A 24324-nucleotide genomic window follows, 5' to 3' on the forward strand; every position below is an offset into this window, starting at 1 on the left:
TTCTGCATCCTCTAACTGCTATTGATTCCCTCTAGTGTATTTTTCATTTCAGTTATTGTTCTTCAGCCGATTGGTTCTTTTTAACATTTTCTATCTCTTGTTGAAGTTTTCACTGTGTTCATTCATTCTTCTCTATAGTTCAATGAACATTTTTAGGACCATTACTTTGAACTCCCTATTAGGTATATTATTTTAGTTCTTTTTCTGAGGTTTAGTTCTTTTTCTGAGGTTGTTTTCTGTCTCATTCTTTCATTCCTATCTTCTCATTTTGTCTGACTCTATTTGTTTCTATGTTTTAGGTGAATTGGCTACATCTGGTCATGAAGCAGTGGCCTTATGTAGAAAGCATCCTGTGGGGCCCAGAAGCAAAATCTACCCTAATCACCAGAACCAGGGTCTCCAGGGATGACTGTATGTAGGCTGCATGTTCCCTCCTTTTGTGGCTGGGCCACAACTGCTGTGGGTAGGACTGCCCCTGACCCTCTGGGTAGGAGTAGTTTTTGGAGGGTGTGGGTCCAGGCTAAGGCTACTCACTAGGTGTGGTGTAGTGGAAACTGCTTTGGAGGTGGGTACCAGTCCTAGCCCAGCATCCCTGCTGGGTGTGGCACAGTGGCAGCCACTTTGGAGGGGGCCTGCTGGGGCAGGTTTGCAAGGGAACACCAGAATGGGGTGAGTGGTGCTACCAAGGAAGATTCGGAGAGTGTCAGAACTGGCATCCACCCACACTGGGCCAGCTAGGCAGGAGGGCAAGAAAAATGGAGCCTGCCAGTGCTTCCATTCCTGGAGAAAGTTCCTACTTTCTTATTGGTCCAACATCATGTCCCTTGGGCATTCAGAGAAGAACTGAAGTTAAATGGACTTTCTTTTCTTATTCTCCATCAGTTGTTTGTAATCATGCCATATTTCAGTTTGCTTCAAGCTTAGATCATGACTGTCTTACACAGTTTTTTTTTTTTTTTTTCGATTTTCTTGGAGTTTTGAATTGCTTTTTAAAAACTTGTTCATATAGAATGCTGTGCTACAAGCATACTCTCCAGTTTCCTTGTTTTCAAATATAATAGTACTGCATGGAATAGCTCCAGCCCTCCCTATTCCCCTTTATGGAGAACTTCTTCCCAGAGAAATCCCATCACCTTTTCTATTCTGGACTGGCTGTTCTTCAGTTGCCATCTAAGGTCTTCCCTTCACTGATTCTCTGGATTGAATCCACTGTTTCATGGATCTCATGTATTCCTCTTTCTTGGTTTACTTAATTTTTTTTGAAGATTTATTTATTTTAGAGAGAGAGAAAGAGCAAGAGAGAGAGCAGGTGCACGTGCACGTGTGTGTGGGGGGAAGGGGCAGAGGGAGACAGGAGAGAGAATCCCAAGTGGACTCCGCGCTGAGCGTCTAATCTGATTTGGGGCTCGATCGCACAACCCTGAGATCATGACCTGAGTCTAAAGATTTTATTTATTTATTTATTTGAGAGAGAGAGAATGAGAAAGAGAGCACATGAGCGGGGAGAGTCAGAGGGAGAAGCAGACTCCCTGCCGAGCAGGGAGCCCAATGTGGGACTCGATCCAGGGACTCCAGGATCATGACCTGAGCCGAAGGCAGTCGCTTAACCAACTGAGCCACCCAGGCGCCCTGACCTGAGTCTAAACCAAGAGTCAGGCACTTAACCTACTGTGCCACCCAGGTGCCCCTTGGTTTACTTAATTTGATACAGTATCTATTCAAGTAACTCTCTAGAAAATAGGGAGATAAACTTTCTGAGTTTTTATTTATTTATTTATTTTTAAGATTTTATTTATTTATTTGACAGAGAGAGACACAGCGAGAGAGGGAACACAAGCAGGGGGAGCGGGAGAGGGAGAAGCAGGCTCCCCACTGAGCAGGGAGCCCGATGCGGGACTAGATCCCAGGACCCTGGGATCATGACCTGAGCCGAAGGCAGACGCTTAATGACTGAGCCACCCAGGCGCCCCAACTTTCTGAGTTTTTAAATGTCTTTATTCTAATCTCATATCTGACTGATAGCTTGGCAGGATATTGGAAATCTGATTTCAAATCCATTTCCCTAGAATTACTAATGAGAGTCTAATACCACCCCAATTTTTGTTCTTATTAAAGGGACCTGGTTTTTTTAAAAAACAAAAAAGGGACCTGGTTTTTCTCTCTGGATGCTTTTAGTGTCTTATTTTCATCTGCGTTTTTCTAAAATTTTGAGATGATATGTTTATGTATGTTTCTTTGTTTTACTCATTGTACTTGGTTTTTTCAATCAAAAGACTTGTATTTTGTATTATTTCTTTAATTCTGTGGGCAGGAATGGAGGGAGCATGAGAGGCTGCTGTGGGAGTGTCAAATTCGATTTTTTTAAAGTTTTTATTTACTTATTTATTTGAGAGAGAGAGAGAGAGAACACGAGCAGGGGCAGGGGAGAGGGAGAAGCAGACTCCCTGCTGAGCAGGGAGCCCGATGCGAGGCTTGATCCCAGGACCCCGAGATCATGACCTGAGCTGAAGGCAGATGCTTAACCTACTAAGCCACCCAGGCGCCCCTCAAATTATATTTTTTATTATATGCTGGTTACACAAGCATGTTCCCAAGGAGGGAAACAGGGATCCTAAGGAATCCTACCAGGTTCTAGCTCTTTGTACGCATCTTATCATCCCAGTCCCTTGAATTCTCTCCATTCTGCATTATTTCTGTGATGATTTCCTTCTCTCTCTTCTTTCCCTTCTTTCTTCTCCAGAATCCAGTTAGTTGTTGAAATTCTTGAATTAGTCCTCTATGTCTCCCCCTTCCCTCCTTCTCCCTCTCTCTGGCTTTCTTTCCCTTCCTGTGAGATATCCTAAACATTAGTTTCCAGGCCTTATGATGAAATTTTAAATTTTGGTACTTACATTAAAAAAATTTTTTTTTTAAGTAGGCTCCATGCTGGGTGTGGAGCCCAATGTGGGGCTTAAACTCACAACCCTGAGATCAAGAGTAGGATGCTTAACCAACTGAGCCACCCAGGACTCCCCCACATTTTAAAATTGTAACAGCTCTTTCTGGTATTAGCTTTCTGTTTTCATAATATTCTAGTCTTATTTTATATACTCTATCTGAATATAGTAATTATTGTTTACAAAGACTTAATTTTTTAGAACAGTTTTAAAGAAAAATTGGTAAGACAGTATAAAGTTCCCATATACTCTGCATTACATTAGCGTTTGTTATAGTTAATAAATCCATATTGATACATTATTATTACTATTATGAGAGACCATACTTTATTTACTTAGTTTCTGCCTAATATCTTTTTTCTGTTCCAGGATCTCATATTCCATTTAGCTGTCACATCTCCTTAGGCTCCTTTTGGCTGTAACAATTTTGCAAACTTTCCTTGTTTCTGATGACCTTGATAGTTCTGAGGACTACCGGCCAGCTATATCTAGGATGTTTCTCTATTGGAATTTGTCTTAGTATGCTTTATTGTTTGGTATTTTGTTTATGCTTGAGAGTAAATGCTAGGATGCACTTTACTTTTGGGAACCAAATAGGGAGTCAACTGTTCCATTGTTCTATATAACAACCTTCCATGAATCCTCATTTCTAATACTTCCCATTAGAACCGCCAACCCTGAGTTTACAGCTGCTCTGGGATCCTGCTGAGAGAATAGAGAAGAGTAGCTCATTTCTCTACTGTAGCCCATAAATAGCTCCTCATTCTGGGCTGTGGTTTCCTTAGCCTGCTTCTACTTTCTATTTTTAAGAAATTGGAAATCACTTGACATTAATTTTTTTCCATTCTTTTCTCCCATTCCATTTATTTTCATGTGTTTATTCCCTTTAAATTCCTACACTTTCACTTTAGAGGAGTTTGGGACAGAATGGGAGGAGAATGTATCTATTCATTCTGTCAACTTTTACTTGAAGACTCCACAAATCTACTTGTTAAAGAAAAATAGAATTTCTCCTATATAAATGAAATATAAATGTCTACTAACTCATAATTATAGTTTTGTTATTGTCTGTAATTCTTTTGATATGGATTTAATTTATATTCCTGTCAGTGGTTTTATTAAAGCTTCTAATAAAACTCAGTCAGGAATAGGGTGCCCAGAGGAAAAAGAATTTATCCATATGAAACTTTCATGAAGGGACTACGTGTAAAGTCATGGGCAGGTAAAGGGAAAACACAGGGAATGGTGAGGCACCAGGAACACGTAACTGTGCCACCCAGGCGCCCCTCATATGTGGAGTTTAAGAAACAAATGAACAAAGAAAAAAAGAGACTACCATAACATAATAAATTTAAAAAAAATTAAACATATATATACGAAAGAGAAGAAAAAAGAGACAAATAAAAGAGACTTAACTACAGAGAACAAACTGGTGGTTGCCAGAGGGGAGATAGGTGGGGGATGGGTGAAACAGATAAAGAGACTTAAGTCTACACTTACTGTGATGAGCACTGAGTACACAACTGTTGAATCACTATATTATATACCTGAAACTAATATAACACTGTATGTTAACTATACTGGAATTAAAATGAAAAAAATAAATAAAAATAAATTAAAAATAAATAAAATCACACAGCTTACAACAACAAAAACCTAATGTTTTAGTAACAATATAGTTCAAATACTGAATATTTGTGATTTGACAAAACATAAGTAGGAATATGTAATGTTGGATATTATTATGTATTGTATTAGACATAGAATAGTGGTAACCATAGGGTGGCAGCGACTGGGAGGGAGCATGAAGAGCTTTGGGGGTACTGGTGAGGTTTGTTTCTTGATCTGGGTGCTAGTTACACAGATGTGCTCACATTGTGAAAATTCATTGATCGGTGGGTACACTTACGACTTGTGTTTTTTTGTGTGTATATGTTATATTTCAACAACAACAACAAAAAAAAAGATGGTAGCCATGAATACAACTAAAACAAAACCAAAACCAAAAAACTGTCAATGTTATTTTTCTCTCTTTAGGCATCCTCACTAACAAGTCAACAAGGACTTACTAGAACAACTAAAACAATGATGAGCATTCAACAGACAGGAAAGGCAAACCTTAGCTTCAAGGAATTTGTGATCTGCTCAGGAAAAACAAATATTCAGACATGAAATTAAGAATATTAACAAGTAATATATCAGGCTATGAAGAATGCTATAGTAAAAACAGACCCACTATTGGCATGTAAGTGATTACTGGAAGGCCTAGATATAAATACTCCTCAAGTGGGCTCCTTTCGTTGGAGATAGGTCATCTAGGCCAAGTAGACCAAACATCTGGTTTCAGAAGGTGTTTCAGTGTTTGCCATGATTGGGCAAGGGGGAGGCTGAGTGGTGCCCCCTCCTCTGCTTCAGTGGGAGTAGCCCTGTCTTATCTGTTTTAAACTATGCATTCTGTGCTAATTTTCATTTAACAAAAGGATTTTGTTCCTAAAATGAGCTTGAAAATCACTCTTCTAGAAATCTGACTTCTAGATTTGTATATCTCAATTGACATATCTTACAGTGGAAAAAATTTTAAAAACCTCTGAAACTCTAAAAAATAAAACCCATTTTTAGAAGGAAATGAAAATTACCTGAAGTAAAGGGATAAAATCCTCCTGTTCTAGAGAGTTGCAGCTGGGCTTTGCTAGAAGACAGATAAACTTGGAGGCATCATCATGATGGTCATTCAGCAACCTATAAGAGACAACTGCTTAGGAAGACGGCTACTGTGAACAACGTCTACAATATCAACAGTTGGTAATTTCAGCCTGAACTGAAGGCCATTTAGATCCAGAATCAAGTTCTCTCTTTTCAATGATATTTTAAAAAGGGCATTTTTCCATGCTCTTGATTTTGTCAAAGGGACACCTCCATAAAAGCTCAACAAAATAGCTTATTATTTTTGTAAAATGCTTCTGGGGCTGATACCACAGTCAACAGAACAATGCAGGTAAAAATACACTTGAGGGAGAATGCCCATTCAGGTTTAGCACAGGACATCCAGACCCAGAACTCCAGAGCTACCTACCAGCTAGCCAGGAGAGAATCCATCAGTTGGACTACTATGCACCACATAAAATAAAAACAGCTGTTTGCCCAGGTTGGCAGACATATTCAGGGCCAACCAGATAGGGGGCTTTTGAAATTAGATTTTGAAGGACCAGGCTGAAAAAAAAGAATGAATGCCCTTTTAAGTCTTTAAGCTCTAAGAATTCCTCATGTCCAGCTAACTACTGGACATTTCCACTTAGTGACTGTACTCTGATAACAAAGTCAAAATATCAAAAACCAAATTTAAAATCTTCCTTTCACAGTCAGTCCTTTTCATGGACATCGATTTTTGTTAAAGGTGGTACCATCCTGAGTTATCCGGGCTTGAAATTTTGAAGTCATTTTAAACTTCTTTCTCTTCCATATTTTCTCCACATCCAATTAGTCTCCACATTTTCTTGATTTTCTTTAATCATGTGCAGAATGCTAGCTGTGTGCCATGTACTTCGTCTGCAGCTTACAGTCCAGTGAGAGTGCTACACCAATGATACTACTGTGGGTCAGCCACGACTGAAATAATAAGCACGGGTGTCACCGAAGGCCACAGGAGGCCAGTGAGACTCCCTAAAAAGGGGAAGTAGGAAAGAAGGGTGTTATGGGTCAAGAGGGTTGCATGTACAAATGCCTGGTGTGAGAGTGCATGGAATACTTTGGCACTTACAAACACGGGGATGGTAAGAGAAGCGGACGTGAGCATGTAGGATTGGATCTTGGAGGTCCTTTTATGTTAGGTCAGGGAGCCTGGACGTTAGCCTACTCCACAGAAAAATTTTAAGTTGGACAGTGACAAGATCAGATGTGCTTTTCAGAAATATCAAGCAAAAATCCAACCAACCTGAGCATAGACAGTGACAGTGGGAGATGAAGAGAAAGGTATAAATCTGGTTGAAATGAAAAGGACATGGTAGTTGATGGGTGTGGAGGAGTGAAAGGAAGGGAAAAGTCCATGATGACTTCTAGGTTTCTAGCTTGGATCTCTAAGTGCTTGGAATACAAGATTGGAACACAGGAGTCCTCAGGAATATTTCCTCAAAATGTTTTATTGAACCATTCCCTCTATTTCTAGTGTACCTTCAAGTCTGGGGTCTTACTACTTCATGCTGAGACTGACGGAAGGGAAAAGGGTCAAAACAGAGTTCAGTATACATCCAACCTTAAAACATAGACAATTCATTCTCAAACATCCTTTGATTATATAACTCCCCTTTTCAAAAATGTTCAGTAGCTCTCTCTACCAATTATATGAGTAAGTCTAAATGCCTAAGTTGAACATTTGAGGCCCTCTGTAATTAGGTGGGAGCCTGCCTACCTACCTATCTTACTACTTTGCTAAAGGAAACTTCCACTCCAGGCAGCTGGCCTGATCCACTATTCTCTAAGTATGTCATGTGCATTCTTGCCTCTCTGACATTTCTCATGGGAGTCTACTCTCCTAGAATACCACCCCTCCCAACTTTGCTATCTGAATGCTGGCTATTCTTTAAGGTCCAGCTAATAAACCCACCTCTTCAAAAAGCCTTCTCTCAGAACTAAATTCTTTACTGATCTTTGTACTGTTTAATTTAATATACCATTGTACTGTTAGTTTTATTTTTCTGGCACTTAAAGGGCAGACACAGTTATAAATAGGTCCTTTCTTCCTTAGCACCCAGCACAGTGACTTTCACACAGAAGATTCTCAAAAAATGTTTGTGATTTAACAGATATATACTTAAACTGACTTCATTTGTGATTATTACAGCTATAGTATAATTTGTACATTAATTCTCCTTATCATTCTTCAGCATACTCAAGGCCCCTAGAATTAAATATATATACATTTCAGAAAAAGATTAATATGTAATAAGTGCTAGAAAATGATTGGGATGATCAGAATAAAAAGGTGGTGAGATCTCTGGAAAGGAAAGGAGCACTTTTATAAAGAAAGGATGGCACAGATGAGAGATACTCTGAGAAGAAAAAGGCAAATCAAGAATAGCTCTTTCCTGACATGTATCATATGACCTCACTGATATGAGGAATCCTTAATCTCAGGAAACAAACTGAGGGTTGCTGGAGTGGTGGGGGGTGGGAGGGATGTGGTGGCTGGGTGATAGACATTGGGGAGGGTATGTGCTATGGTGAGCGCTGTGAATTGTGTAAGACTGTTGAATCACAGACCTGTACCTCTGAAACAAATAATACATTATATGTTAAAAAAAAAAAAAAAAAAAGAAGATAGTAGGAAGGGGAAAATGAAGGGGGAGAAATCAGAGGGGGAGACGAACCATGAGACTATGGGCTCTGAGAAACAAACTGAGGGTTCTAGAGGGGAGGGGCATGGGGGGATGGGTTAGCCTGGTGATGGGTATTAAAGAGGGCACGTATTGAATGGAGCACTGGGCGTTATACGCAAACAATGAATCATGGAACACTACATCAAAAACTAATGATGTAATGTATGGTGATTAACACAACATAAAAAAAAAGGAAGAATAGCTCTTTCCTATCTGAAGCATGAAAAAGAAAGAAAAGGTGAATTACGATTTTCAGCTAATGATAGTGGCTGGTGAACTCTATATGGAAGAGAAAAGGAGATAAATAAAGAGTTGTGAAAGCTGAAGAAGGTAAACATAACTATTCTAAACTGGTATCTTCCAGAGCCCTTAAAACAAAATATTGTTTTGTTAATAGACAAATGAAATGCTAACATTAAAATGTAAGAGAAAATAAAGCATAAATAAGTTGGAAAAATATTACTGTTTGAGAGGAGCTCTGCCACAAAGCTGGTAATCCAGCAACTCAAAAAGTTGTGGACCAACATCTTTCCCCTAAAAATGTCCAGACTGCAAGAAAACAGATGTCAGAGTACAGATAGGAAACAGGCAATGCGCAGGGGAAGGAGGGAGAGCACAGGCAGGGGAACAAGAGCCTGTTAAGTTGTTCATCCTCAAACCATTAGGAGGAAGGCTAGGAAGCCTCCACCCCATGAGCACTGGGATAGCAAGGAAATTATTTCTTGTTATTCGGTGACTTCATTTGACTTTACTTTTCAAGATTATATAGAGCCTATTATTGGAGCAAGTCAGCTTTTGTATGTATATACCAATATGTTTTAATTCTGTGTTTATCTGCCAGTTATTTTTTGTATTTGAAAATTTAATGTACCATACTTGCGCCCAAGTCATTTTATGCAAAGGGTAAAATCTGTTAAAAAATTGCAAAAATAAACACATATCTTCTTCAAGGTCAGTATGATAACTCAAACCATCATGCTTAGCTGCTTAGTCTCCCCAAATAGCCATACTAGGGTATCCCTTAAAGCACCCTTGCTTTTATTTTATTTTTTATTTAGTATTTTTAAAAGATCTTATTTATTAACTTGACACAGAGAGAGAGAGAGTGAGCACAAGCAGGGGGAGCACCAGGCAGAGGGAGAGGGAGAAGGAGACTCCTTGCCGAGCAGGGAGCCCAATGCAGGACTCCATCCCAGGACCCTGGGATCGTGACCTGAGCCGAAGGCGGACGCTTATCCAACTGAGCCACCCAGGCGCCCCATAAAGCTTATTAAAAGACATTTTAAAAACCAAGAAACAGATTCTTAACTATAGAGAACAAACTGATGGTTACCAGGGAGGAGGCGGGTGGAGGATGGGTGAAATAGGTGGTGGGGATCAAGGAGTGCACTTGTTGTGATGAGCACCGGGCAACATATGGAAGTGTTGAATCACTATATTGTTCACCTGAAACTAATACTACAGTGTATGTTAACAAACTGGAATTTAAATAAAAACTAAACTAAACTAAAAGGCAGTTTAAGAGCACAGAAAGGAGCTCCCACTAGAGGGCGCTCCAACCATTTTAGTATGGGGCCATAAACTAAAGCTTCACTATAGAGACGTACACTTAACTACTCACAGAAATTTTTTCAAATGAGGAAAGATAGGGACAGGTGCCCATGGTATATGACTTCATAAGCAGTTTCCTGTAGTTACCTAAAATGAAGACTTGTGCTTCATATCTTTTTTCCCGTTTTGCCTTTTGTAGAAGTATCTTTTCCCTAGAGATAAAATCAACAGGGTCCATCTCAATAAAAGAACACGGCTGTGTGGCGGCCGTGCTGCTCCGCCCACCGACATAAATGTCCGCCCTATGTCAGTGACTTACAGTCTTAAGGAAAAAAGCACCCTGGCTGACTCTATTATTATGCCGTTAACTGCAGGTAAATCAAGCTGGTTTGCAGTTGTCCTTTGCTATAGTCAGCCTCAGGCTCACAAACGTAGGGGCCTAGAATATTCAAAATAACTTAAAATATAAGTAGTTACAGTTCTTCTCTCTGGCTCTAATCTCTTCTAGAATAGACTACTTTCTTTTTTTCAATCTCCCAGCTTGTTCAAAGTTTTCTCTTAAACAATTGTTAAGAATTCTAACTCACTTCTTGCTGCTTTCACAGACGGTTAGATGACCAACAATGCTGATTTCAATGGCTAAAGACATCTCTGACAAGAGCTGTGCAGTATCTCTTCTGTTTCCTCCTCTGGTTCATACTCCAGCAAGGCCTGATACTTACCGGGGTGAAATAAGCTAGCTGAATGAAAGTTAGAACACGTACACATTTCAAGTTCTTGAATTCCACTACTGTTACATACTGATTTAAAATAATAATTAGTACTAGATAATTGGACCACCCAGCTGAAGTCTTGACTTTATGGGTGGGAAAAGGAGAGGGAATCCAAGCTGACTTCTCTACTGTCCAGGCCCTAGGCTCTATTTTCTTCCTGTAGGTTCTAGGCTGCCAGAAATACCATTGATAAATACCCTAAGGGCAAATGCCAATTCTTTTGCTGGTTCATCCCTGTTAATTAGTGTTTATACTATTTCTAGCCTCTAAAGAATTCCATTACTTTTATGACTGCTTATTCACACACACATTTTTTTTTTTAAAGGCATTTCTTAGATTTTAACCAGTTTTCTACTTGCTATAGGAGAGGTGGGATGGTGATCACAGCACTGACTTTTTTTTGTTTTTTTTTACTTTTTTTATTGTTATGTTAATCACCATACATTACATCATTAGTTTTTGATGTAGTGTTCCATGATTCATTGTTTGTGTATAACACCCAGTGCTCCATGCAAAACGTGCCCTCTTTAATACCCATCACCAGGCTAACCCATCCTCCCACCCCCCTCCCCTCTAGAACCCTGTTTGTTTTTCAGAGTCCATCGTCTCTCATGGTTCGTCTCCCTCTCCAATTTCCCCCCCTTCATTCTTCCCCTCCTACTATCTTCTTCTTCTTTTTTTTTTTTCTTAACATATATTGCATTATTTGTTTCAGAGGTACAGATCTGTGATTCAACAGTCTTGCACAATTCACAACGCTCACCATAGCACATACCCTCACCAATGTCTATCACCCAGCCACCCCATCCCTCCCACCCCACCCCCCACTCCAGCAACCCTCAGTTTGTTTCCTGAGATTAAGAATTCCTCATATCAGTGAGGTCATATGATACATGTCTTTCTCTGATTGACTTATTTAGCTCAGCATAACACCCTTAAGTTCCATCCACGTCATTGCAAATGGCAAGATCTCATTCCTTTTGATGGCTGCATAATATTCCATTGTATGTATATATATATATATATATATATATATATATATATATATGCCACATCTTCTTTATCCATTCATCTGTCAAAGGACATCTTGGCTCTTTCCACAGTTTGGCTATTGTGGACATTGCTGCTATAAACATCGGGGTGCACATACCCCTTCGGATCCCTACATTTGTATCTTTGGGGTAAATACCCAGTAGTGCAATTACAGCACTGACTTTGAAGTGTCATCTAGATGGTGTAAGAAGAATGATTCTCCTAGGGTCCTTTCAGTTCTTGGTATTCAGACAACTTAGAACTATTCCTTGTAACAAAATCACTAAAATTTACCTGGAAAACGTGAAGCATTTTAACTTTTAGCTTTGGTGTGTTTCTTTAAAATAAGTTCATTAACTGGTAAAAGTTCTATATACTCTAATCACTGTAGTTCTAATAGAACACAGGAAGAACTTGGTGAACTCAACTTGCTGCTAGATTTTTAAAAATAAGAACCAACTATGTTCTCAAGCATTATACTACTAAGGGCTTTTAGGTGGCATGAAGGGATTAGAAGGAATCTGTATGCTTAGTTCTGCTATTATATGTTGATTTTAAATGATAAAAGGTGAACAGCATTTCCCAACAGTTTACCAGGAAGGGTTAAAATTTAGCCCAAAAAAGGTGAGCAGAACATATGTAAAAAAAAGGCTGGTCAGTTGAAAGAGGTAGGAGAAGCAAGCTGTGACATTCTCTTAAAATGTATAAATATACCAAGAAATAACTCATAAAGAAGAAAGGGAGAAGAAAGAAAAGAAAGAAGAAATTCAAAAAAACTCATCAGAGGTGAAATAGGTAAAGAGGATTAAGAGTACACTTATGGGGGCGCCTGGGTGGCTCAGTCATTTAAGCAGTTCAGCATCTGCCTTTGGCTCAGGTCATGATCCCAGGATCCTGGGATGGAGCCCTGAGTCAGTTCCCTGCTCATCTGGAAGTCTGTTTTTCCCTCTCCCTCTGCCCCGTGCCCCCCATCCCCCCATCGCCCCCCCCTTCATGCTCTCTCACTCTCAGAATAAATAAAAGTCTTAAAAAAAAAAAAGAGTACACTTAGGATGAGCACTGAATAATGTATAGAATTGTTGAATCACTATATTGTACACATGAAACTAATATAACATTGTAGGTTAATTATACTGGAATTTAAAAAAAGGGGGTATGTCAGGATGTACATATTTGTTTCTTAACTGGAGCTTTCAAAGAATGATGATTAAAATCTACTAGAATTCAGTTATTTTTAATAAATCAACTAGATATAATTTTAATGTGGATCATGAGGATGGAAGCTGTATTTCTCAGATGACACATGTGGTCTGCTCCCCTTAAAGGAGAGTCTTTACTTTTATGTCACTGTTACCAGAGTCAAATCCTAAGACCCACATTTAACAAGCAAAACTAAGAAACTACCAAACAGTTACGAGAAAGGTATCTTTGAAGATCTCTTTTACTGATTAAAGACTTGTAAGGTAAAGACTATGGAAAAAATTTGTGTGTGGTTATGAATAGTTGTGAATCACTGAATTTTACTTGTTGAAATAAAGGGTAAAGGAAAATTAATAAATGAGTAAAACAAATGACCTTTATAAAGCACGTTGTGAGAACCAGACAATTCTTTGCCTAGCCCTGGAGTGACTGCTCGTATACTTACTTTCTCCACATGGCAATGAATGACTGTGCTGACACCAATCCTGTCCTCTCTCCCCCGGCAGCCCTGAACATGGGGGCTTTCCAATAGAGAGGACAGCCACAGAGCTGCAAATAAAACACAAATACAGTGTAAGCCAAGGGGTGGTGAAAAGATGACAGAGCCAAACAATGGGCCTTTGTGGCTTTTACCCTTTGTGCCACAGTGGACAGAGGGTCCTTGAAGGAGCAAATCTGAGGCAGAGGCAAATAGATAAGCTATGGGAGATTCAGAGAGAGACAAAGGGGAAACAAGAGGATTACATGTTTAATGAAGGAAAGGGAAATCCAATTGTTTTGGATTTTTCTCCAAGTTCATTTACAGTGATGTGTCTTTCTCTTTTCTCCAAGTTCATTTCTCCAAGTTCATTTACAGTGATGTGTCTTTCCCTTTCCTGATAGTTAAAGCAACCAGTCTCCCTTCCTACCACTCTCACATCATATATTTTCTGCCTTCTAAAGAGAATGACTGAATGTCTTGGTCGTATATGCCCTTCCTTCCTACTGCATAAAAATACAGCCACATTTATTACTTGGTCACTTGGTGTTAATACACTCTCCCACCCATCTCCTTTACTCTTCTTTGCCTACTATGTTATTAAGCCTCAGGGTCAGGAAGAACCAGAAAAGCCTAGATTCTTCAAGAAAATAGCTATCTACTTAAATGGTTACAACAGGTATAAGATTAAAGATAAAAATCAAAATGGTATCATTTATTTATACATTAGAAACTACCACAAATGGCTACATATTATAAAAGCCTTAGGAGGAACTGGGAATGAATATAAAACTACAATACACAACTACAATACTCTAAAAGGTGTTTTTTTTCTTCAATAAAAAGCTATTTCAATTAATTATACTCTCACAAGAAAGAGTTCTTAACAAATTTACCTGCTTTTTTCCTAGAGGGAAAATTCCTTTGAGTAATGATAGTTATCTAAATAATAGTAGAGAAATAGTCTCCAAATGTTCCCAATTTTGTACATGCATGTAAAATATATTCCCAAATTTGAAACCCTTCGAAGGAGTCATATCTTGTTATAAAGTAGGTATTCTTATTATTTGTATTAGACACAGGATCTGTTGAGCCTTCATCATGCTACAAAGGGAAGCTTTGTCTTTGGAGGCTGACTAGAAGTGAATCTATATTAGGTTCTGTTGAAGCTGCTCCTGGTGTGAGGCCTCAGTGCATGGGGAATCTCCACAGAAGCGTGAGGAGTACCTGGTCTGAGGTTATGAGTCTGAGTTATGCTGAGAGAACACCCAAAGGCGTTCTGGATTCATGTCAGAGATGAGGATATGGAAGGTGAGATTTGAGCCACGGGAGGTAACTACAGGGCAGAAATAATAGCTGTTCCTGCCGGGGCCCTAAAGCATGTTCTGCAAACAGGGTGGAACTTAAGATTTCTTAAGTCCAGAGGTCAAATACCTCCACTGAGGTCAAGAATGAGGGAAAGGTGTTGCTTAGCAACCAAATGGACTTTGTTTATTGTGTAAATTATGATTGCCAAAGTACAAAGCTCACAATTAATATACTTTGGGTGGTAAACTGTCAAATCCACTTTCCAATCCCAATCCTCCCTTTCATGCAGAATGGTAGTTTGCCAAGAAAATGCTCTTAGATGTGACAGGCAACTGGCAACTGCTAGGAAAGCTTGAAAGAATAGTCTGTATTGTAGAGGTGGGAGTACAGAGCCCCAAACAGAGAAAGTAAGTACAGGGAGAGATTGGAACTGGCTTGCCAAAGTGCTTGAAACTCCCACCATTATAGTCACTCATGGATTTTTCAGAATTGGAAGGACTCAGGAATCTAGCTCAACTTGGGGAAGTGGTCACCAGCCTTAGCTGAAACACTACCAGGGACTGCATGCTTACCACATCCCGTGGGGCTACTTCCACTATTAAACAACTTTCATTCCCTTGGATTATAGTCTTTTCTCTAGAAGACTCCTGTTAAAATGCATACATATCAGCTCCTAAGGAGTAGTAAGTTGGTGAGAGACTGACACATACATTCATTATGACTCAAAGGCAAAATCCTAACAGATAAGGTATAGAATGGATAGGTTTTAAAATAGATTGGGGGGCGCCTCAGTGGCGCAGTCAGTTAAGCATCCAACTCTTGCTTTCGGCTCAGGTCATGATCTCAGGGCAATGAGATCAAGCCCTGCATCAGGCTCTGAGCTCAACGTGGAGTCTGCTTAAGACTGTCTCTCTCTCTCCCTCTGCCCCTCCCCACCTACTCTCTCTCTCAAAAAATAAATAAATCTTTAAAAAAATAAAATAGATAGGAAAGGGCTGGCCTATTTTTCTCATTGTGGGGTACCCTAAATAGCCACATGTTAGGCAGCATGAGGGTATTAGCCCTTGGAGAAAACGCCAAAGGAAAAAAATGCAATGCAGATATTACATTTTGGCTATTTAAAAAAATGTATGGCTGGCTGTATCTGCTTGAAACCAAAGAATTAAGATAAAGGGTGTCAGGAGATCAATAAGAACCTAAAAAAGTAAATGACATTAAGCTGAGGGCAACAGAATAGAGACTTCAATAACAGAGGAGAGAACAAGCCAGTGTCAAGACTTTTTACAAAGGAAAAGAATGGATGACAAGTGGGGATATGAGGGAGATACAGAAAATGGGTTTAGGAAACTCAGAGGGGGAGGCAAAAGTCAGTCTCTGGTAATCAAAGTTGCTGGAGCAAGGACAATCTAACACCTATAATTTGACCTAAGGAGGGCCCAACAACATAAAGAATTGAAAGCAAGGTTATCTAATGAGTCACACAGGAGGAGGAGATGATTATCCAGTATCTGCAATGCAGATTTTAAATGCATTTTAAAATGTCTTATGCCTGTTATTTCATTCGATCATTACATGATCCCCATGCAAAAGAGGGCAGGTATTTTCAGCCCATTCTACAGATGAAGAAATAAAGGTACAGAGAAGCTGCCTTACAGGACACAGGCATGATAGGTCAAGGCAGTACTACCTCAGCCAGAAGAGAGAAGCGGATGGTCTCTGTACAGTTCAGAAGAGACTTTCACTCTTCCTCAATTTTCTGCTAGAGGCTAAAACTCTGTGGTGAGTCTTCTGGCTCTGAAGACAAATGCTTTTCTTACCGTTCCTCAGTGTATGTTCCTCCACTGCTTTTCTCTCTCTTAGATTCATTCTCTTTATTAATTTCTTCTCCGTCATCACTTAAAGCTGTGGGAAAAAGTACACGCTACACACTGAGAATTTAATCAGAAATGGGTATTAATCTCTCCAGGGCTGTTTGAGGTCAAAGAAGAATGAGCTAAACTTCAGGAACAGATGCAGATTTCATAAACACAGCGTTTTCTTTGCACTTCAAAAAACAGACCCCAGTCTCTACAGCTACACTTAAGTGTCACTAAGAGTAGACTGCAAACTCAAGCTGGCCTTCCCAACAGCTTTATAGACTACAAGAATTCAGAGAAGTGTTCATTTATTGCTCCAACTACCTCTCCCTTCATTGTCCCTTAAAGGCTGTCTTTCTTCTCCTTTACCTACAACCAACTTGTCATGAGAAAACAAACACATGCAGTGCAGATGCCACAGGCACAGAGCTCACTCTGTGGCAGAGAAGACCGACGTGCATAGTAAAAAATATCTGAAAATAGGGTTGTGCTTAGTGAGTGTTAATAGACAGCCATAGCCAAGTAAAAGCTGGGTTAAATGGGGATTAGCTAAACGCCAGAAATGACGACATAAATCTGTCGAATGCTAGAGGACCACTGAACCATGGAGCAGGGCACGGCTACCATGAGACAGGGGCAGAAGGGCCACAGCAGGAGGGTGGAGATAAGGCTGTGGAAAGGCAGAAGAGAACAGGATCCTTAGTTAGAAGCTGGGAATATTCAGAGGAGGAAGGTTGACCTATAGGACTTGTATTCTAGACGGAACAAGCTGTAGGTCTCTGACAGGTACAAATCGCTTGGATTGGCTCTCCAGATGTGGTGTGCACAGCACAGCACCAGGAACTATTATGTCTCTTAATCTGGACAGTTTCTCCTTGTCTGACTGCCTGAAGCAGTCCATGAAACTGCCTGTTTCTCTCACACGGACTGTTGGCATGTTAGAAATAACCCTGTTTGGCATTTATGCAGTTGACATGTTATCTCTAAATGCAGATTTCATTCAGCCTTACTAATTCTGTCTCTTGGATTTAGATTCATAGTTCCACCCCATTCAGATAATTTACCATCTTGGCTCATACAGTTGCCATCTCTCAAAGCTTTGGGTAAGAAAATGCCAATGCCCTGAAAGAACCTGTAATTTATTTGGGTGGATACTGATTGGAAGTTAGCTAATGGTATGTTAGCATATGTTCAGGGGAGATAACATATGGTATAAACAGCACAACGCCAGGAGTTAGAGGACCAGTCTCCTGACATGTACTAGTTCTCTGACTTCAAGTGAAGTACTCACAGAACTTCAGTTTCCTTATGTCTAAAATAGAGAGTAAATAGGTGAGCTCTTATTTCTGCAATGAGTTTACTTTTCATTAGAAATATCTAAGGGATCAACAAGCAAGTTCTAAGATGGGGGGGAGGGGTGAAGAAGGTGGGAATAAAAAAAGAACTCCTTGTCGTTTCTCCTAAAATCTAATTTACAAATGAACTATTGGGACTTTATCAAGATAAAAAGCTTTCGCACAGCGAAGGAAACAGTTGACAAAACCAGAAGAAACCAACAGCATGGGAGAAGATATTTGCAAATGACATATCAGATAAAGGGCTAGTATTCAAAATCTATAAAGAATTTACCAAACTCAACACCCAAAGAACAAATAATCCAATCAAGAAATGGGCAGAAGACATGAACAGACATTGCTCCAAAGAAGACATCCAAATGGCCAATAGACACATGAAGAAATGCTCAGCATCACTCAGCATCAGGGAAATGCAAATCAAAACACAAGGAGATACCACCTCACACCAATCAGAATGGCTAAAATTAACAAATCAGGAAATGACAGATGTTGGTGAGGATGTGGAGAAAGGGGAACCCTCCTACACTGTCGGTGGAAATGCAAACTGGTACAGCCACTCTGGAAAACATGGGGAGGTTCCTCAAAAAGTTGAAAATAGAGCTACCCTAGGACCCAACAATTGCACTACTGGGTATTTACCCCAAAGATACAAATGTAGTGATCTGAAGGGGCACCGACACCCCAATGTTTATAGCAGCAATGTCCACAGTAGCCAAACTATGGGAAGAGCCCAGATGTCCATCGACAGATGAATGGATAAAGAAGATGTGGCATATATATACAATGGAATACTACTCAGCCATCAAAAAAAAAATGAGATCTTGCCATTTGCAACAACGTGGATGGAACTAGAGGGTATTATGCTATGTGAAATAAGTCAATCAGAGAAAGACAATTATCACATGATCTCACTTATATGTGTAATTTAAAAAACAAAACAGGATCATAGCGGAAGAGAGGAAAAAAACCAAAAGACGAAATCAGAGAGGGAGACAAACCATAAGAGACTCTTAATCATAGGAAACAAACTGAGGGTTGCTGGAGGGGAGAGAGGTCGGGGGGGATGGACATTAAGGAAGGCACATGATGTAATGAGCACTGGGTATTATATAAGACTGATGAATCACTGACCTCTACCTCAGAAACCAATAATGTATGTTCATTAATGGAATTTAAATAAAAAAAAAGAAAAAAAAAGAAAATAGTGAATAATTATTCATTTTCATAGTGAATAAGAAGAATCTATCTGCTTTACTTTTTCTAAGTGCAGTATTTTGCTTAACACAATGTGCTCAATAATTTGATTAAAGAGAAGAATGTAAAACAAAAAAACCAAAAACCCCCAGAAGCAACAAATGTTCTGAATGCAGATAGAGAAGAGGGCAGGGCATGACTGGAGTGGGGATTCAGGGACTTCTCCAAAGACACGATGGAAGGTAGGTCTTAAAGGATGGGTGAAGTGGGGGTTGGCAGGAGTGGAAGCCCATTTTGGAGGGAAGAACTGGGAGAGCCCAAATGCAGAGGCAATCCTGTTGGAGGGCAAATAGGTCAGGCTTAGGCAGGGAACAGTAGTTTGGGTTTTATCCTCAAGATCAGTAGTGTCCAAACTTTAAAATATTATTCCTGAGGGACATCTGGGTGGCTCAGTCGGTTAAGCGTCTGCCTTCGGCTCAGGTCATGATCCCAGGGTCCTGGGATCGAGCCCCACATCAGGCTCCTTGCTCAGCGGGGAGCCTGCTTCTCCCTCTGCCTGCTCTACCTGCTGCGCCCTCTGCTTGTGCTCTCTCTCTCTGACAAATAAAATCTTTTAAAAAAATAAAATATTATTCCTGAAAGCAGGGGAACTGTGAAAGTACGAACGGGGTCTCAGGAGCTTCCACCTGGTCTCCTACTTGCCCACATGCAACCCTTAGTCTACTAAACCCCTCTGCCTCTTGAAGCACAGCCTGAACCACTGCTAAATCTTGAGATATGATCTGACTCTTCAATTTACACGCATGATAAAAATAAAACCCAAACAAAACAAAGTGCTGCTATAGGTCGTGAGCTGGGGAATATTGCTGAGCTGGGGAATGGCATGATCAAATATAATCTGATGCTCATGCTTAGTATTAATTGTTCTAGGAGGAGACTGGAGACGTAGCATCCAGTTACTGAAGATGTTCAGTAGTCCTGGCATGAAAGGCTAAGATCCTAAATTAGAAGCAGTTGAGTATATTGGAAAGTATCAAAGACTTGGTTCCTAGCGGCAAATCCATTTATTTCTGAGTAGAATTAGTGTTGAGCTGGCCCAATGGTTCCTTGTCTGGCTTCAGGGCAGAGTTATGATCAATGGGTGAGAACAAAAAAAGACATTCATATTTAATACAAGGGAAATTTTTCTAACAACTGAGGCTATTTCATTTTTTTTAAAGATTTTATTTATTTATTTGTCAGAGAGAGAGCACACAAGCAGAGGGAGCAGCAGAGGGAGAGGGAGAAGCAGGCTCCCCGCTGAGCAAGGAGCCCGATGCAGGACTCAATCCCAGGACCCCGGGATCATGACCTGAGCCGAAGGCAGATGCCCAACTGACTGAGCCATCCAGGCGTCCCCAGTGAGGCTATTTCATAATGGAACAGGTTGCTTGGCAAGATAGTGAGCTTCCGGTCACTGAAAGCATTCAAGCAGAGAATGAATTTATGTGTTGATGATGTCATGGATGTAATTCCTATATTAAATGGGAGGATGGACTGGAAGAACACTAAGGTTTTATTCAAACTTACGAGTTCCATGAAATGGGACCATAGATGATGTATCAGGATCAAATAAGTTTTTTCAACAAGGGAAAAAACCTAGCCATGCTTAAAAAACAGAGAGCAAAGAGGCAGTGAAGAGAGAGAGATTGGGATTGTTAGAGAAAGAGAGATTATACATCATTTAGTAGTTATATTACCTTTGCAATTTTTCCCATTTCATAGATGTCTGCTTTCTGATCTTCAATATCCATGAAAGCAGTTTCAATTTTGCTTAGAGTCTGTTCATAGTTACTGCAGGCATCGGGGAGTCCTTCAGGAAAATAGAACTGTGGAATGTTTACAGACAATGGTGCATTCACAACATTATTCACATGAGGAACTGGAGAGAGAGGTCGGGGACTAGTTGGAAAGGTGGCTGTAGGTGGAAGAGGTGTCCCAGGTTTCTTTTCTGGTTTATTTTGAATCTGGAAGGAAAACGTGATTATGAGACACAAACATTCTAAACAGTATATATTTCTTGAAAGTCCTCACCAGTAATAAGTAATAAATAGAGACAGTAGAGATCAAGAGCTCATTCTACTCTACAGGGTGATCAGTTTGCTTCTAGGGAATGTCTATCCATAAAAAATAAATACGTTATCTGTCAATACCTGAGTTTACGCAGATTTATGCTTTAAAAATCCTATAGTACATCTTTCCATCAATTATGAGCCCGACATTTAAGAGCAATGTTAGCTGACATATTAAGATCTTCAAGTGTATTCTTAGTCTGTTGGAATTGGATTAGTAAATTCTTTTCGAAGACTGTTCTTCATCTTTCTGCACATTTCTACCTCTACTTCAACAGGCACATAGAATAAGTTCTTTTAAAATGCATAAATCTAAAATATATTGGGGGGTGTTCTTTCACCTTCTTCTCTCTAGTTTGACTTTGTCTAGGTAAAATCACTGTCAGTACCTGATGCAGAGAAAGTCTTTGTTAAGAAAATGAAAGCATTTTACTTTTGGTAAGTCTTCTACCAGGTTGATTTACTTGCCCCTGGGGGGGATGCCATTTTTTTCTATAATACACATTTCTCTCATTTGTGGTACACTCCAATAATAGGCAAGGATCGTGGTTATTAATTTCATCACAGCCAAACTCCCTTCAGAGTTTAACTCATTTATAGTTTATATCATTCCTTCTTCCAAAAAGGATTTGATGTGGTATGCCATAAAGAGATAGAAGAAAGGACGGTATATGGGGGGGGCGGGCAATGAGGAGATTAAGATTATCCATGATTCAGGGAAAGGGGATGGGAGGTACACTAACATTCAGGTAGAAGTCTACTTTACCAATGAAGACTAAATTTAGTTCTGAGATTCCTAGCAGAAAAAGCAAAAAGAGTTCTATGAAGATTTTCAGAGTTTTAATTTCTTCTCTTAATTTTGATCAAATTATCTATCAAGGCTCATGAGCATGGCACTGTGTTAGATACTACATAAAGTATGAAAGAGGGACAGGACTGTTGATCACTATGAACACAAAATATTACTCAAATTTTCATTTTCCTTAAATTATCCTAATACCATTCCTAAAGTTTGAACAGTGATTTATCTCTAAGTAATAGATCTGAATATCATATTTCTGATATCTAATAGTAGATCTGAAATAGTAGATCTGACTATCATTTTGACATATGGGCTCATAACATATCTTTAAACTCAGGATAAAAATCTTGGCTACCCTTGAAAAGCATGAGTATTATAGGAAGATAAGCTTCATTCACATAAATATGTGATGAATAGGATTTAATCTTCTTTTGTCACACATGGCCTATTTCTCAGGTTAATATCTGACACAATACATACAGTAGAGTCTGCTCATATATTAATACTACTGGGGATATAATATCCAGTTGGTCATACCAAGATTTTGCTGCACTATCAGGATGTCACCCCTATAAAGTAATAGTCAAGCAAAACATGGCACAGAGAGAAGTGAGGCTAATGAAGTATGAAAAACTTAAAAGAAAACAGTGATGGCTTACTAGTTCTGTGACCTCAGGAAAGTTACTTAACCTTTTAGAATTCAGTAATAAAACAGATTATAACTCCTACTTCTTGGAAGGTTGTTGCAAAGATTAAAGGAAATTACAGGATGTAACTAACGTAGGTAAAATGTTCAGAACAGTGCTAGGCACAGATATGTCCTTATTTAAGAAAATGAGCCACAAGGCCAAAGGATGAGGTTCTCAAAAAGGTTAAATGTAATTTGGCATGGTCCTTCAGATTCAACAAGAAATAAAACAATCATTTATATTTGTAAAAACAATTTAAAGTTTACAAATCACTTTTGATTTAACAAATTGATAATCTGTACGTAAAGATTTCGTTCTGTTTTAATGTTAAGCTGTAAATATTATTACAGAGTCCCATGAGTCAATAACAGTAGAAATCGTTCCTAAACTTCTACAAGAAGGCATATAATTCTTCAGGGGCTTTATGTTTATATATAAATAGGTCATTTATATTAGTGTCATCCCCTTTCTATTATTCTATGCTGAAACAGGTCTGTGAGACTACAAGTATACAATCATAAAAATTCTTTTTTTGTTTCCCCAAAATGTTTTCCATGGTGTGACATCCAGGCAGTTATAACCATAGGATTAAGACCACTGGTGCCAGTGGGGATGAAACCCAATAGTCTAGTGAACACACACTAGTGGAAAAGGTTTAGAGCAAGACCTTCTATGTTAACTCTACACTTTTGCTTCGACAGAAATAAGTAACAATGGAGAACAAACCCTGGCTATCTGTCAAAGTTTTTATTTAAATGGGTATTCAACTATATAATCTACTTTGCTTTCCTTAGTGTACTTCTTAACATTAAGCAATTCACTGATAGGGAAGTATTTATCAATTCATTGGTTAATCCCATATTTAACAAAATTGATATATTTAAAAGGGAAAAAAAAGAATGCATTTATTTTGCACTTTTATGTGTTAATCAATTTACTTTCCACTGAATTCAATAGAAGACACATAATTTAGTTTAATAAAACTGGCCCTTTATAAATACTATAGAATAACAGTTATATAAAATTTGGCAGATTTACCAGCAAGTTCAGCATCTGCTCATTTTGAATAAAACTGTTTTGTTTAAATTTAGAAACAGTGTTAAAATAGAACTAGCTGGGGAAAGTGTCTCAATTCTCCATTTCAGTTTTAGTCTATAAACAAACATAGTATCATTTAGTATCCTTATACTATTATGTCACTGTAGCATTTCCAATATTTGACCATTTTTGACCTGTTTTTAAAAATAAGCAATTTCATATGGTTCACTCAATCTGAAATTACTCTGGGTCAGAATAACTAAGAAACTACGGTTTCTTGCTGGATTCTGGGTGGCCATCACTTGTATGACCCTTGATTTGTATTGTATTCAAGGTGAGGCAAATTGTTTGGTAAAACACTGGCCCTACATTATAAGCAAGTAAGCATGGATTCTGCAAAGTTGTCATCACAGGCAGAAATGACTCAATATCACAGCTTGCTGAGGGAGGACATTCTTTCACAACCCAGAAATTGTCATCCTTTGTTACCTACATACATTATATCACACCCACACAACTGTCTATATATAAAATTAGTTCTTCCCGCAAAAAAAGATTACCAGGACTGATACTTTAAAAACAATTCATTACAGATGTATGTATGTTAATACAAATATAGTCTATTGATT

The 24324-nt window shown here is 39.0% G+C and overlaps 1 protein-coding gene across 8 annotated transcripts in view; it reads right to left on the bottom strand.

Moving 5' to 3' along the window:
• PPP2R3A (protein phosphatase 2 regulatory subunit B''alpha) overlaps window positions 1–24324 on the bottom strand; it is a 213003-nt gene that overhangs the window by 102341 nt on the left and 86338 nt on the right. For all 8 annotated transcript variants that reach the window (XM_078071623.1, XM_078071621.1, XM_078071627.1 and 5 more), the window contains 3 exons: window positions 20795–21061; window positions 13310–13413; window positions 5573–5675 (listed from right to left, as the gene is read on the bottom strand). In XM_078071623.1, coding sequence (XP_077927749.1) covers window positions 5573–5675; window positions 13310–13413; window positions 20795–21061 — 474 coding nt within the window. The remainder of the gene's footprint in view (window positions 1–5572; window positions 5676–13309; window positions 13414–20794; window positions 21062–24324) is intronic.

Source organism: Halichoerus grypus, chromosome 1 (assembly GCF_964656455.1).
Source record: "Halichoerus grypus chromosome 1, mHalGry1.hap1.1, whole genome shotgun sequence".
Taxonomy (NCBI): domain Eukaryota; kingdom Metazoa; phylum Chordata; class Mammalia; order Carnivora; family Phocidae; genus Halichoerus; species Halichoerus grypus.